This window comes from Drosophila mojavensis, unplaced genomic scaffold (assembly GCF_018153725.1).
Source record: "Drosophila mojavensis isolate 15081-1352.22 unplaced genomic scaffold, ASM1815372v1 contig_136, whole genome shotgun sequence".
Lineage (NCBI taxonomy): Eukaryota > Metazoa > Arthropoda > Insecta > Diptera > Drosophilidae > Drosophila > Drosophila mojavensis.
In genome coordinates this window covers 12,546,467-12,559,727 of record NW_025318667.1, presented here as the reverse complement: position 1 = coordinate 12,559,727, position 13,261 = coordinate 12,546,467, and the positions used below count along the sequence as shown (strand labels likewise).

General features: G+C 40.5%; 5 protein-coding genes and 1 long non-coding RNA gene across 6 annotated transcripts; 1 reads left to right on the top strand and 5 right to left on the bottom strand.

The window, feature by feature from the left end:
* Nucleotides 1-5: 5 nt before the first annotated feature.
* LOC6583691 lies at nucleotides 6-1,312 on the bottom strand. Its single transcript, XM_002009320.4, has one exon. The coding sequence runs from the start codon at nucleotides 877-879 to the stop codon at nucleotides 160-162; it is 720 nt and encodes a 239-aa protein (XP_002009356.1). The 5' UTR covers nucleotides 880-1,312; the 3' UTR covers nucleotides 6-159.
* Nucleotides 1,313-2,178: 866 nt separating this feature from the next.
* LOC6583690 (cyclin-dependent kinase 7) lies at nucleotides 2,179-3,594 on the bottom strand. Its single transcript, XM_002009319.4, has 2 exons — nucleotides 3,431-3,594; nucleotides 2,179-3,362 (listed from the first exon to the last, which is right to left on the bottom strand). Exons 1-2 carry the CDS (start codon nucleotides 3,494-3,496, stop codon nucleotides 2,379-2,381), a joined length of 1,050 nt encoding a protein of 349 aa, XP_002009355.1. The 5' UTR covers nucleotides 3,497-3,594; the 3' UTR covers nucleotides 2,179-2,378.
* Nucleotides 3,595-3,747: 153 nt separating this feature from the next.
* On the top strand, nucleotides 3,748-8,532 carry LOC6583689 (GTP-binding nuclear protein Ran). The gene is made up of 3 exons (XM_002009318.4): nucleotides 3,748-3,905; nucleotides 6,028-6,556; nucleotides 7,518-8,532. Exons 2-3 carry the CDS (start codon nucleotides 6,122-6,124, stop codon nucleotides 7,731-7,733), a joined length of 651 nt encoding a protein of 216 aa, XP_002009354.1. The 5' UTR covers nucleotides 3,748-3,905; nucleotides 6,028-6,121; the 3' UTR covers nucleotides 7,734-8,532.
* LOC122756718 lies at nucleotides 4,667-6,028 on the bottom strand. Its single transcript, XR_006356553.1, has 2 exons — nucleotides 5,547-6,028; nucleotides 4,667-5,476 (listed from the first exon to the last, which is right to left on the bottom strand). It is a non-coding gene; the product is annotated as an uncharacterized LOC122756718 (long non-coding RNA).
* A 740-nt stretch (nucleotides 8,533-9,272) lies between the features above and the next one.
* LOC6583688 lies at nucleotides 9,273-10,099 on the bottom strand. The gene is made up of 3 exons (XM_002009317.4): nucleotides 9,788-10,099; nucleotides 9,548-9,710; nucleotides 9,273-9,478 (listed from the first exon to the last, which is right to left on the bottom strand). Exons 1-3 carry the CDS (start codon nucleotides 9,852-9,854, stop codon nucleotides 9,397-9,399), a joined length of 312 nt encoding a protein of 103 aa, XP_002009353.1. The 5' UTR covers nucleotides 9,855-10,099; the 3' UTR covers nucleotides 9,273-9,396.
* Nucleotides 10,100-11,658: 1,559 nt separating this feature from the next.
* Nucleotides 11,659-12,912, bottom strand: LOC6583687. Its single transcript, XM_002009316.4, has 3 exons — nucleotides 12,676-12,912; nucleotides 12,464-12,596; nucleotides 11,659-11,872 (listed from the first exon to the last, which is right to left on the bottom strand). Exons 1-3 carry the CDS (start codon nucleotides 12,806-12,808, stop codon nucleotides 11,740-11,742), a joined length of 399 nt encoding a protein of 132 aa, XP_002009352.1. The 5' UTR covers nucleotides 12,809-12,912; the 3' UTR covers nucleotides 11,659-11,739.
* Between the last annotated feature and the right edge of the window lie 349 nt (nucleotides 12,913-13,261).

Genomic DNA, 13,261 nt, shown 5'->3' with positions numbered 1-13,261 from the left:
GAATGTGAATGTGAATACCAAGAGTTTTATTTTAATTTTCTATATATACATCTATCTATTATCCATTTAGAGAGTGCCTAGGCTATTTTTTTTTTATTCCTCTTTTTACTTTAATTTATTTTTTTTGCTGTTGGGCTCCTTGGCCAGCTGGCGTTTGGTTCACTTGTGCTCTATGCCATCCTCGTAGAGGAATGGACGCGTGAACGCCTCCAGCAGATCACGTTGCTCTCTCAGGCGTCGCAGCTCCGACAGGGGATCCGCCGTCGAGATGCGACGCACACGGAACAGCGTGGACACCGTCCCAGCGATCTGACTCCAACGTTCGCTGGCACGTGATCGCATCACGTTGGCGCACAGATAATGATTGCGTCGCTCCTCCACTGGCTGACGGGTGGCACGAGCATAGTTCGCTGCAGCAGCTCCGGCAGCTGCTGCCGACATTGAGCCTGTGCCGGTTCCAATTCTAGTTCCGATTTCGGCATTGGTACCGGCTACAGCGCCTGCCAATGGGTGGCTCTTTGACGCTAATCCCGGTGCCATTTTGAATGGCTCGCTGCGTATAAGGACCTCGGCCAGCTCCTCGCGAGCATCGTCCTCGGAATCTTCGAGCGGCAGAGCCGCACAGCTGCCGCTGTTGACATCGCTAACGTGGGCAAAACTGGATGCAATGCGTCTCAACGAGGCGGTCGGCGGCGGTGCAGCCGAGGTCGGATGGACAACGTTCTGAAAGGGATTTGACTCGGAGCAGGAGGTGTGGGCGCGACTGCGCAATCGACCCAAATTCATGTTGGATAGCTTGTTGCCGTAGCTAGTGCGCAGCTCGGCGCGCTGGCGTCGCGCCTCCTCCGAGCCAATCGCCAACTTCTTGCCCAGCGGCATGCTCCTGCTGCTGCTCCTGCTAATACTGCTGCTCCTATTCCCACTTACTGGGATGCTGTGGCTGCTGCTGCTCCTGCTGCTGCTGCTTCTACTGCTGCTTATGCCAAATTTAGTATCAATCGACACTTACCCAAAAACTTTTGCCGAAATGTTCACTGTGAATTTTGATCAGAGACTGCTCTGTTTCAGCTCCATTCCAGCCACCAGCCACAGCAAATCCAAGGCCAGCCTCGATAACATATTGCCCAGCTCCAAGTTCTGTCCACCTTTCGAAACAAATGGGAAACGAGTTATGAGACTCGAAGTGGATTCAACTTACCTCGAAATGAGCGTATAAGTTAGAATATAAGTGAGAGTATAAGTTGCAATATAAGAGACTATTAATAGTCGAAGTAAATGCAGAAATAGAAATAGAAGTAGAAGTAGAAGTAGAAGTAGAAGTAGAAGTAGAAGTAGAAGTAGAAGTAGAAGTAGAAATAGAAGTAGAAGTAGAAGTAGAAGTAGAAGTAGAAGTAGAAGTAGAAGTAGAAGCAGAAGCAGAAGTGGAAGTAGAAGAGTAGAAGTAGAAGTGGAAGCAGAAGCAGAAGTGGAAGTGGGAGAAGTGGAAGTAGAAGTAGAAGTAGAAGCAGAAGAGTGAGCAGAAGCAGAAGAGTAGAAGTAGAAGTGAGAAGAAAGTGAAGTGAAGTGGAAGAAGTGGAAGCAGAAGTGGAAGTGGAAGTGAAGTAGAAGCAGAAGCAGAAGCAGAAGCAGTGAAGTGAGTGGCAGAGTAGGAGGTGGAAGTAGAAGCAGAAGTAGAAGTAGAAGTAGAAGTGAAGTGAGAAGCAGAAGTAGAAGCAGAAGCAGAAGTGGAAGCAGAAGTAGAAGTGAGAAGCAGAAGCAGAAGTGAGAAGCAGAAGTGGAGTGGGAGAAGCAGTAGAGAAGCAGAAGCAGAAGCAGAAGTAGAAGCAGAAGCAGAAGTAGAAGTGGAAGTGGGAAGTAGAAGCTGAAGTAGAAGCAGAAGTAGAAGTAGAAGCAGAAGCAGAAGCAGAAGTAGAAGTGAAGTAGAAGCAGAAGTAGAAGTGGAAGCAGAAGTAGAAGTAGAAGTAGAAGTAGAAGCAGAAGTAGAAGTAGAAGTAGAAGCAGAAGAGAGAAGTAGAAGCAGAAGTAGAAGTAGAAGTAGAAGTAGAAGTAGAAGTAGAAGTAGAAGTAGAAGTAGAAGTAGAAGTAGAAGTAGAAGTAGAAGTAGAAGTAGAAGTAGAAGTAGAAGTAGAAGTAAAAATATAATTGATATTGAAATTACAAGTAGAAGGCAATGGAAGCTTATCGGGAGGATATGCGATTAGTCATACAGATGGACGCTGGGCTTCATTCACTGCTAAGCACATACATATATATTATACAATATTAACTAAATGATAACGGTTCGGTACTTGGAAAAATATATAGTATATGTATAATATATGTATTGTAAACGTGTAGCTTAAACATCTAGTTAAATAAGAACTGAATGCAATAGCCGCCTAGAACATCAACTTTTTCTTCTGAGGCAGAAAGTTGGTTCGGACTGTCGTCTCGACCAATTTACGTTTGAGTGCAGGCTTCTCGGTGTTGGCGCCCTCCTTGAGGGCCAATATGGACGACGGCATGGGCAGCTTGGGGCCAACGGTGGGCGCAGGCTTATTGCGAAAATAGGGCATACTCAGCGCCTCCCGGCACGAGCAACGCTTGAGGGGATTCATGGCAAAGAGACGGCGCATCAGAGTGATCATATCATTGCCGGCGGCTGTGAAGATATTTGGTAGGGGCGTGCCCACAAAGTGACGGAACTGCAAATAGTCGTGGAGTTTGCTGATATACGGCCATTCGGCTTCTGTGGGTGTGCCCAAGACGCTGAATATCCGCGTCAGCTGATCCAGATCCGAATCGCCGGGCAGAAAGGGTACGCGCAACATCAGCTCAGCCAGTATGCAGCCAACGGCCCACATGTCCACACCGGTTCCATACTGCCGGGCACCAAAGAGCAGCTCCGGCGAGCGATACCAGCGCGTGACCACGTGATGGGTATAGATGCGATTGGGCGATCCAAAACTCTTGGCCAGACCGAAATCACCAATTTTTAAGATGCCATCGCTGTTCACTAGCAAATTGTTGGGCTTCAGATCGCGATGCAGGATCCAATTGACGTGCAGATATTCGAGGCCACGTAGCGTCATGATCGCATATGCCTTGATGTTCGCCTGTGTGAGTATGATCTTGTTGTCCTTGATGATGACCTCAAGGTCGGTGTCCATGAAATCAAAGACAAGCGACACATTCGACAGCTGGCCAAAGACATCGACGAGTCCAATGATGTTCTCGTGCTGCAGCTCCTGCAGTATCTTAATTTCGCGCAATGCTGTGCGATTGATGCCATCGCGTGCCTCGTCACGGCTGCCCTTCTTAATCTTCTTAACGGCCACAATTTGGCTGGTGACGGTGTCGCGCGCCTTGTACACAATGGCGAACTACAACAAAATGATGGTCAACTCAACATGTGCGCATATTCAAAATGCATATTTAAGGAATTGCTTACCTGACCCTCGCCCAGAAAGGACAGCTTGGCATAGCGATCCTTTTTGTCATCGCCCAGTGGCAGCATTTGAGCGTTTATTCATAAAATATGATTTGACAAACGCTAAGCTGCACGATTCGCCCAGCGAACTGGCGAATGCGCTACCAACAGTTTGTCAAATTATATCGATGAGCCATATTATGGCGATGATTCGAATGATATCGATGAGCCGGCTTTTTTAGCGATTGAACAAATTATATCGATGTGCCCGCATTATATCGATAGACAGATACCAATTGTGGAATATTAGTGCTAAAAGCACGGTCGCAGTGAAACGAGCACTGAAAACTCAACACATCGATATGTTTGGTCGGCATGACTGCCAAATTAATCCATAATAGAAGCAATACCGTGGTCATTTGTGTCCGTGCTGTTGAAAGATACATCTAGTTTGTGTGCTCTTTGCTAATTGTTGAAACAGAAAGAAAGCCAGCATGTAAGTAAACCCAAAATCAGCTATAAACCTTAAGAAGTGTACTGTAAAAGACATGCATGACAATTTTTGCAAAGCTTCTCGCAAATGCATTTGATGACGCCGCCTCTGAAAACTATCGGTGGACGACGGTCTGGGGATTGTCACTGCCTACAAATGCTCATTTCAATTCAATTGAACATACGTTTCTGCATGTGTGCATAAAACTCGAACTCGCCCATTTGCAGAAACTGCTGCTAGTTAAACTAACTATTTGGCTAGGGTTTTAATTTTTGTTTGTTTAGAAGGCCGGCGACACGACGTGGTGAAGCCGCGTGCGCTTTGCTCAGATTCGGAACACTGTGGGCCATGCCAATGTGCAGCAATGCACACATTCACATTCACATTTACACATTTACAGCAAATGTGAACAAACATCAGTTCGCATAATTTGTTCATTTGCAAATGCAAAATACATCTGATATACCCGACAGAGCAACCCAGCAAATAATTGAGGTTAAAAACGAAAACGCAAATTTTGCGTCATGTTTCAGACTAGCGCGTGTATTGGCGTCTGTTAGCCGTATGTGTGAGTGTAAGTGTGTGCCCGTGTGAATGTGTATGTGAATGTTTGTCTGCAATAGCCCAAGTGTGTATGTACAGGTGTGTGAGCCTATGCGCTACCATTTGTTATTCGGCAGTATAAATAATAATACGGCACTCGCCCAAACATTTGCATTGCTTTGCTTCTCATCTGCATTAACTGTGCATCGGCACTTGGCTAGCTCTCATCCATATTCCCTTTGTGCGTTTACATTTTGGCGCGCTTTAGTTGCGTCCCTGCAGCCACTAGCTTACATTGCGCTTGCTCGCTCGCACACTCAGCATGCTGCGCTGCTCTGGCTCTTGTTCTTGTTATAGTGTTAAGTATCTGCATGTGTGCCTGTGTGCCGCGTCTGTGCCCAAGCTACTTACACGCATGTATGTGTATACATATATGCATATGCATATGTATGTGTGCGCTGATTCAGCTGAGAAAAGCATTTCATCGAAATCTGTAAATTATGCTTGTATGACACTCGATTTGTTTTCGTTTGACTCACATTTCATATGCGGAATTGCGTATATTAGCATCTCTGAATTCATTAAACATGAATTTGTGCATATGTATGTGTATGCGTAGGTGCTTTTGCTGTATGAAGATCTACGCTAATGTGAAATTTAAAGATGTGTAGATTGTCCGGTTCAGGCCAGAAGGCTTGTTCACTTCTTTTTTGCTTAGAAATATTTGTTAAGAATTATTATTTAATTCTTAATAAGTTCTTTTTGGACTCTCCTCATCCGAAGAGCTATCATAGGAGCTGCAAGTATTTATAGTGATAATTGGCGCATATTAATAATATTTGAATTTCATTCTGTTGTTTATAGATATTTTCGATTCAGGAATCGAGTTAACCCGACTGAAATGCTTATCTTAGCAAAAAATTTGTTTATTTGCTTGAAATTACGACGATCGCCAATGGAATTAGATTTATAAACAATGTTCGCAAGATCTCCATAGCATTTTTCTGTAAAATGTTTCTCCTTATGTTCTGCTGAAATATACATATGCATAAGGGTTGCATTTGTGAGCAGCGAACGTATCATTCTACTATTTACGCTTACATAAATCCGACAAGAGCAACAACAACAGCAACGGCAACGGCAGCCTCCTCTCACGGCATTGTCGCATGCTACCTGCCTGCACACAAAACACACACATACTCATACGCATGACGGCAGCTGCAGTTTTGATGGCCTATGGTTCGCTCTCTTGCAGTGGCTGCTTCCTTCCTTTCTCTCGCTCTCTCGAACAGCTGTTGTTGTCCTTTGGCGCGCTTTACAGCTACCTTTGCCGCTCCTGCTTTGACCTTTACATTTCGTATCTGGTGCGCAGCCCGCACAATTCACAGTCGCATTGCGCTCCTCGCACGCTTAACATCAGCCTCGAAGTGTGAAGAAATAGTTTCCCAATTTTGTTTTTTTTGTTTTGTTTTTTTTTTTTTTTTTTTTTGTTGATTAAATCTATAATATTTGTGTTTTCTATCAAATCAAAATCGGAATCGTATCGAAAACTAATTGAAACCTATTTTATTATTGCAAGCAGCAGCCAGCAAATCAGCAGCAGTGGAGAGCAGAACATAAGTATAGCAGAAAAGCACAAGCGAAACACACAGGAAAACAAGTAAAACAGCAGAAACATGGCTCAGGAAGGACAGGATATGCCCACATTCAAGTGCGTGCTGGTCGGCGATGGCGGCACTGGAAAGACAACATTCGTCAAACGTCACATGACCGGCGAATTCGAGAAGAAATATGTGGCCACACTGGGCGTGGAGGTGCATCCATTGATCTTCCATACCAATCGCGGTGCGATCCGTTTCAATGTATGGGACACAGCTGGCCAGGAGAAATTTGGCGGACTACGCGATGGCTATTACATTCAGGGCCAATGCGCTGTCATCATGTTCGATGTAACATCGCGTGTCACCTACAAGAATGTGCCCAACTGGCACAGAGATCTGGTGCGCGTCTGCGAGAATATACCCATTGTCCTCTGTGGCAACAAGGTTGACATCAAGGATCGCAAGGTCAAAGCCAAAAGCATTGTGTTTCACCGAAAGAAAAATTTGCAGGTAAGTTTTCCTTATGTTAATCAAGCTCACTTTCAAAATTAATCGGTCCATTTTCTCTTTTGGCATGAGTAAAGGCAGTAAACAATGAATTAGACAGAGATGGAGCATAGCTGACAGGGAAAGAGAGAATGCTGCATAGTCTAGAGCAGTCTAGATATAGATCGAACATATTATTAGAGAATGTGATATATTGTTATTTAGCAAATATTGCTAGCATTTGTCCATTCAAGATAAATAGTTATATATGTATTCACAGTTGTTAAGTGAAACATGATAGAAATGTGTTCGGCTCTCGAATGTTGTTAGCTCATATAGTAGAAGCTTATGTTTCCTTACCCTTGTTATCCCTTCCTTATGCATTATTTCGCTTTCTTAAAACAATTTGTCAAACAAAGTGAAGTAAGATCGTCAAGTCAGCTCGAATATGGAGTCTGAAAATTGAATACCAAGAAATAAGAGATAAGGTGTTCATTGAATGTGTATAAACAGTAATCAGTAAGGCAAGACTTCTGGAATGGGAATACATACACAAATCATAATATGAGATGTAGATTCTAGATTCTATAAATAGACCTTTATAAATAGATATCAGATGTGCAAAAGATTTTTCTGGAATCCATTACATATAACCGTAAATGAGATATATATTGAATCGAAAGAAAGGAATGCATATAGATTGCCATAGATCAGATTTGCAACCCAAATATTGAGTAGCTTCTAGTTTTTTAAATAATATCAAGTATATGCAATGCATTTGTTTATAAACAGCTCAGAAATTAGGTAAGCAGATTATAGTATGGATTCTACCATTGAATATAACTAGGTAATAGAATCCATAAAATTTGAGCCATTGTAGAAATTGTATTGCCATATAAGACTTTAAGCTGTTGAGGTCTGCTCTATTTGCATTTCGATTTCCTCTAACTTGACTAATTCCCCATCCATTTCTTTCTACTTGCAGTACTACGATATCTCTGCAAAGTCGAATTACAACTTTGAGAAACCATTCCTTTGGCTGGCCCGCAAGCTGGTCGGTGATCCAAATCTGGAGTTCGTAGCAATGCCGGCGCTGCTGCCACCGGAGGTCAAAATGGATAAAGACTGGCAGCTCCAGATCGAGCGTGACTTGCAGGAGGCGCAGGCGACCGCCTTGCCTGATGAGGATGAGGATCTATAAGCATATTAGTTTACAAATGAATTCAAAACAAAATATAATTGAGAGAAAAAAAGAAAAAAACCAACTTACAAACTAAGAAAAGAAAAAATAATAAAAAAAAAAAGAGAATAAACGGAAATTTTGGAAAGAACAACAGCAACAACAGCAAGATCAAGAACTAGAGCTTTGTGAAGAACAACAGCAGAACAACATGAGGAGAAAATGAAGCGCTGGGATTAAAATATAAGGAGTTGTATATCTACACTACACACACATACACATATAGCAGCAAGCACACACACACACACACAGAGAGTGTGTGTATTAGAGGGTTGTTTCCAAACATATTATCATGTTGATAATGCAGGTCTAATTTTTTTTTTTTTTTTTTTTTTATATATAATTTTAATTTCGGATTTCACTCATTCGCTTTTGGTTTGACTTCGGCTAGACTTTTTCGTGACACACACATACACACAAAACTTTTACGTTGGCCAGAAGCTAACAAAGGAAAATGAGAGGAGTATAAGAAAGCATGATATCCCCGAAGGCAGAAAATGGAAACAAACAAAACAACACAACAATGAAACATTAATTAAGAAAATTAAGCAAAAATTGTCAATGGCATCAAATTATCAGCTTAGCTAAATTGTGAAATTTAGAAGTCATAAATAGGTTACACTGCAACAACAATAATAATAATAATAATAATAACAACAACAACAACGGGAGCATTGACAACACAACAACAACTACAAATTATTGCGATTGAAATGGATGAATAAACAGCTAAGATTAATAAAAATGAAAACACAAAGAACTTGAATGGATTAGAATTTAGTAATTTGAAAATATTTGATTGATTGATTGAATTGGAGAGAGTCTTTAACGATGTATGTAGAATTGTTATCCAAAGCTAAATATTGTCATTTAGGCTGATTGATTGATTGATGCTTACTAAATTGGTGTTGTATTAGAGATGAGTCACTGATTAATACAGTTTGTATAATATGATCCCAGTATTGTATGATCCTAGTTTCTAATTTGCTTTACATTAAGTTAGCTGGAACCTTGATTGACGTGATTAGCCGCAGCAGATAAGTGAAGCCTGTATAATCCTAGTTTCTATTTTATTTAATACTAAGTTTAGTTGTTGCCTGTTCGATTGATGGAGCCTTGATTGACAGGAACTATTATATCTGATATAGCACTTAGTTCAGCTGTTGATGGATGGAAATGGCCAGTTTGAATATGGAATATGCACAGGAATAGGAAGGACACTTTTGACCCAAACACACATTTCTCTCGCTTGGCTGCTTGACTTATGGAGATTGATTAGAGAGTAGCCACACTTTGATAAGCAGTTGACTGATGCAGTTTTGCAGTGCAGTGATTGAACAGGAACGGCGAGGACACTTTAAGCCATATAAACTAAACTTGTACAACCCAAACACATATTTATTGTATACACACTATGTTTATCTCTTGGCTGATTGATTGACGACGAGCACAAAACTTTTTGAGCACTAGCGTTTGATTGAGAGGAATAAGAAGAGCGCGTTTTGAGATAAAAGACAAAAATTTATTGCATATTTGTGTTGAATGCTAAGCACAATAGTGATTGTCTAGCTGTGGATTGATAACTTGATTGATTAATATTGGAATCGATTGATGTAGCAGCTGTCTAGGGGCACTTGACACAGCAGGCGGGAAAGACGCCTGTGTAGCGCTGCTTGTTGTGGCAGGTGACTTTCTGGTCGCTGCATCTGTTGATCAGACGGGTTAGATCAAAGCACTATATATGCATATACATATGTATCTAAATCTGTACTCACTCCTCGACGACGGTCTTGAACGTGTCCGAGCAGATGGCGCGCTTCAGGCACTTGCCCTCCTTGCCGAAATCAACGTAGTCCTGGCCCTTCTTCAGCAACGGCAAATACTTGAGGAACACCGTCTCGTCCTCGGCGTTGCGGTAGGTGCACACCGGCTCGCTCACTGCAGAAAGAAATCAGGACCAATATCCATTAGTTTGACTTTGGTTCGGATCGTGCAGCTCGGTCGGCCGGCCTCACATTTGTGCGACATCACCAGCTGCAACAGCAGCAACATCAGACCAACTATTGCCCAGGCGTGACGCATCTTTTGTTTATTGGATCTTCGGATCGACTAAAGCCCATCGGCTCAACCTGTTTGCTATATATACCCCCAACTAGATCCAGCAACTGATGCGCAAATTTACAATTCTAATTTGCAAAGCAGACACACACACACACACGAAAATATAAGTAACAATGCCGAGCTGCGGCTTTCCAGACTCAAACTGTGCGCTACAGAGAGCTTTATCATTAAGATTCCCTTGCGCTTTTAGAATCAGCTATACTGGGAAGATATTACTCATATCTATTAAATCTCTGCAACTTTTTGCAATTTGTATTTGAATTTTAATTAATATAATAATTAATTATTTAAAAATTCAATTTTATTACAAATTTCTATACATATCTAGAATTTTTAATTTAGATTTAATTATTTCATTTTTAAATAGAAAATTTGTACGGAAAAGTTTAACAAAAAAGATTTCTTTAGAAATTTCTTTTCTAGAAAATTTGACATATTGAAATATTTTGATTATTTCATTTTATTTTTACAAAATTGAAGGCTAAAATCTCAATAATTGACTTTCAACCTTAAACAAATTACTCGAAAACAAAACCCAAAATTGCTTTGTTTAATTCTTGATTGAATTTTTTAAAAGCAATTTTTGAACTTGGCGTTAATATATGATATTACTTATATTACTAAATAAACAAATATAAAATAAAATAAAATAAATAAAGCATATTCATGGATTTCTTTATTTAGGGATTTATATAAATAATTTGCAGGTCTTTAGCTCTTATAGGTGTTGAGATCGACGCGTTGAAACATGCGGACAGATAGACACACAGCACTAAGGGCAGCGCTAAAGCGACTCAGCTTGTCGTCCTGATCCCGACTATATATACTTTATGGGGCCTGCCACGCCTCCTTCTATCTTGATTTCCCATATTCGATGGGTTTAAGGTGTAAAAATGTCATCCACCTTTGTTTTTCTACCCAAATAAATATAAATATTTATATATGATATGATATATATTTATTATATAGTATAGTCTAAGTCTTGTAATAAAATGAATTTTTGGGGCTTCATGCCCTGGCGAGGCGCTTTGCAGCGCATTTGGGATCTTGCGTCGTTGGTTCTCTGATCTGGCTCTGATTTGCTGCTAGCACAATTCGCATTTGAATTGTTTAATTGTTCACTATTTAGTCGGTCTCCTTCGGCCGTCCCCTCGGTAGATGCACGACCGCCGCTTGGTCCGCTCAGCTCTGATTGAGTTAATTGCGTTTAAAGTTGATTTTCTGATGCTTTCTTTCTATTCGACTCATCTGTTGAGCTGCCCTTAAAAAGCGTAAAAGTGCAGCCTATAAACACTAATTGAATGAATAATACTTGAACTACATTTGAGCTATTGACAAATAGAGCTGACTTTCAGGGGGTACACATATAGCAGTATATAGCTGAGATATAGGCGAGGATGAGTGTCAAACATTTATCTCTATAATGTGTGAGGTTTTAGAAGAGTTGACTTTGGCATAGATCAGCTGGAAGCATGTTTGACGGGCTTTTACTCTATGGTATATTACAAGAAAGATCTCTAGATTAATCTCGAGGTAAGTTTACAAACTGCATCTTAACATCTAATTGGATCTGTGTCAAGTTTTTCTAAGTTTCGTACATTCGATCTTCGAATCATGTCCCGAAAAACAGATGTCGCCTATCAATTATATGATATTCCCTTGGAAAGGCAGTAACTAAGTTCTAAGTATAATATTTTTATATTTCTCATATATATATGTATATATATTGTGTATGTTTGACAATCAACAGCTGTTTTAATACCAATTGGAAAATTATAAGTTTATTTTAAGGTATTTGTAATACAATACATAGGAAAAAAATATGATGTGTGCTAAATATTGTGTATCATTTTAAAGACTTTATATCATTCGTGTCCGGTTTCTGGCAGATCAACTTGGGGCAGCAATGCGGAAAAATGCGAGTCATATCGGAACCAATTTTACAGTTCTTCTCTGGCACCAGATTGTGTCGACCGCAACTATGGATAGAGATGTAGAGCATATAGTAGGGAGTTAATTCGAGAGAGAGAGAAAGATGAAGAAAGAGGATTAGCGAGAGAGAGAGAGAGAGAAACACGACAGAAGTTTAGGTATATTAGTTGAAATGTTTTACAGGTAATATATGGATATATGTAGATACAAATATATGGAAAGATCGATAGATAGATATTTAGATACATACATGGATTTTTAGATAGATAGGTAGATTGGTATATAGATATATAGATAAAGAGATTGTTAGATGGACAGATGGATAGATTATTAGATAGATAGATTGATGGATCGATAGATAAACAGATTTACAGAATAATAGATAGATAGATTGATAGGTAGATACCTCATAAACTGTCTTTACAACATATACATATGTATATATGAAGGCACATGACTATAGTATTATATAGTACATATCATAAGACATATGATGATATTCATATAGTACGTCATATAAAAAAGTATACCAAATTGTATATGTACATATAAATACCATGTATGAATGAACAACTATGATATACAACTTTAATAAAACAAGACTATATTATAAAGATTAATGTATATAGGAGACTTACAATTCGATTTCTAGCACATAGTCCGGTCGACAGAAGAATGACTTGCAGTGGCCCTCGCGGTTGATGGGCTTGTAGGACTGATACTTGGGTATGGGCTGCTTCAGCTCTTCAAAGTAACATTGTCCCGGATAATCTAAATAGATATTATTAGATCTATGTCTCTCTCTCTCTCTCTCTCTCTCTCTCTCTCTCTTTCTTTCTTTCTCCCTCACCTGGATGTATGGCACTGGGGCGATATCTCAGATCGGCACTAGAATCGGAACAGAGCAAAGCCAGCAGCAGCAGCGGCAGCATGGGCACGCCATGGCAGCCAATGCCCAGTCCAGATCTTATTGGTATTACCATGGCTGGCGAACTGGACGAAGCAGGAGAAGAGGAAGCGAACACAAAGCCGAAGGAAAGAGGCAAAAATAAAGTTGCTCAGCGGACGCCGAACGTGCGACTGAGTCAATTGCAATTAATTGTTGTTGCTTTTATATAAAATTAATTAATAAAGCTCGGCTGTAACTGTATCTGTGCATCTGTGTATCTATGTAGCTGTATCCGAATATGTGGCATACATATGCTTTAGCTTTTGTCTTGCTTTTGTCATTGTTGTTGTTGTTATTGTTGTTGCTTTTGATCTAGTTTGCATTAATTAAGCACAAGCCGCCAGCCCTGAAAGCGAGAGTCCATTGAAGCGGGGGCGTCAACAACTAAATATACTACTTGAAAGAGTAAATACTACAAGTGAGCGAAGTTGGCATGCGCGACGGGCAGATACCCTGCACGGCCTGGGAGATCAAAGAGACCGAGAGA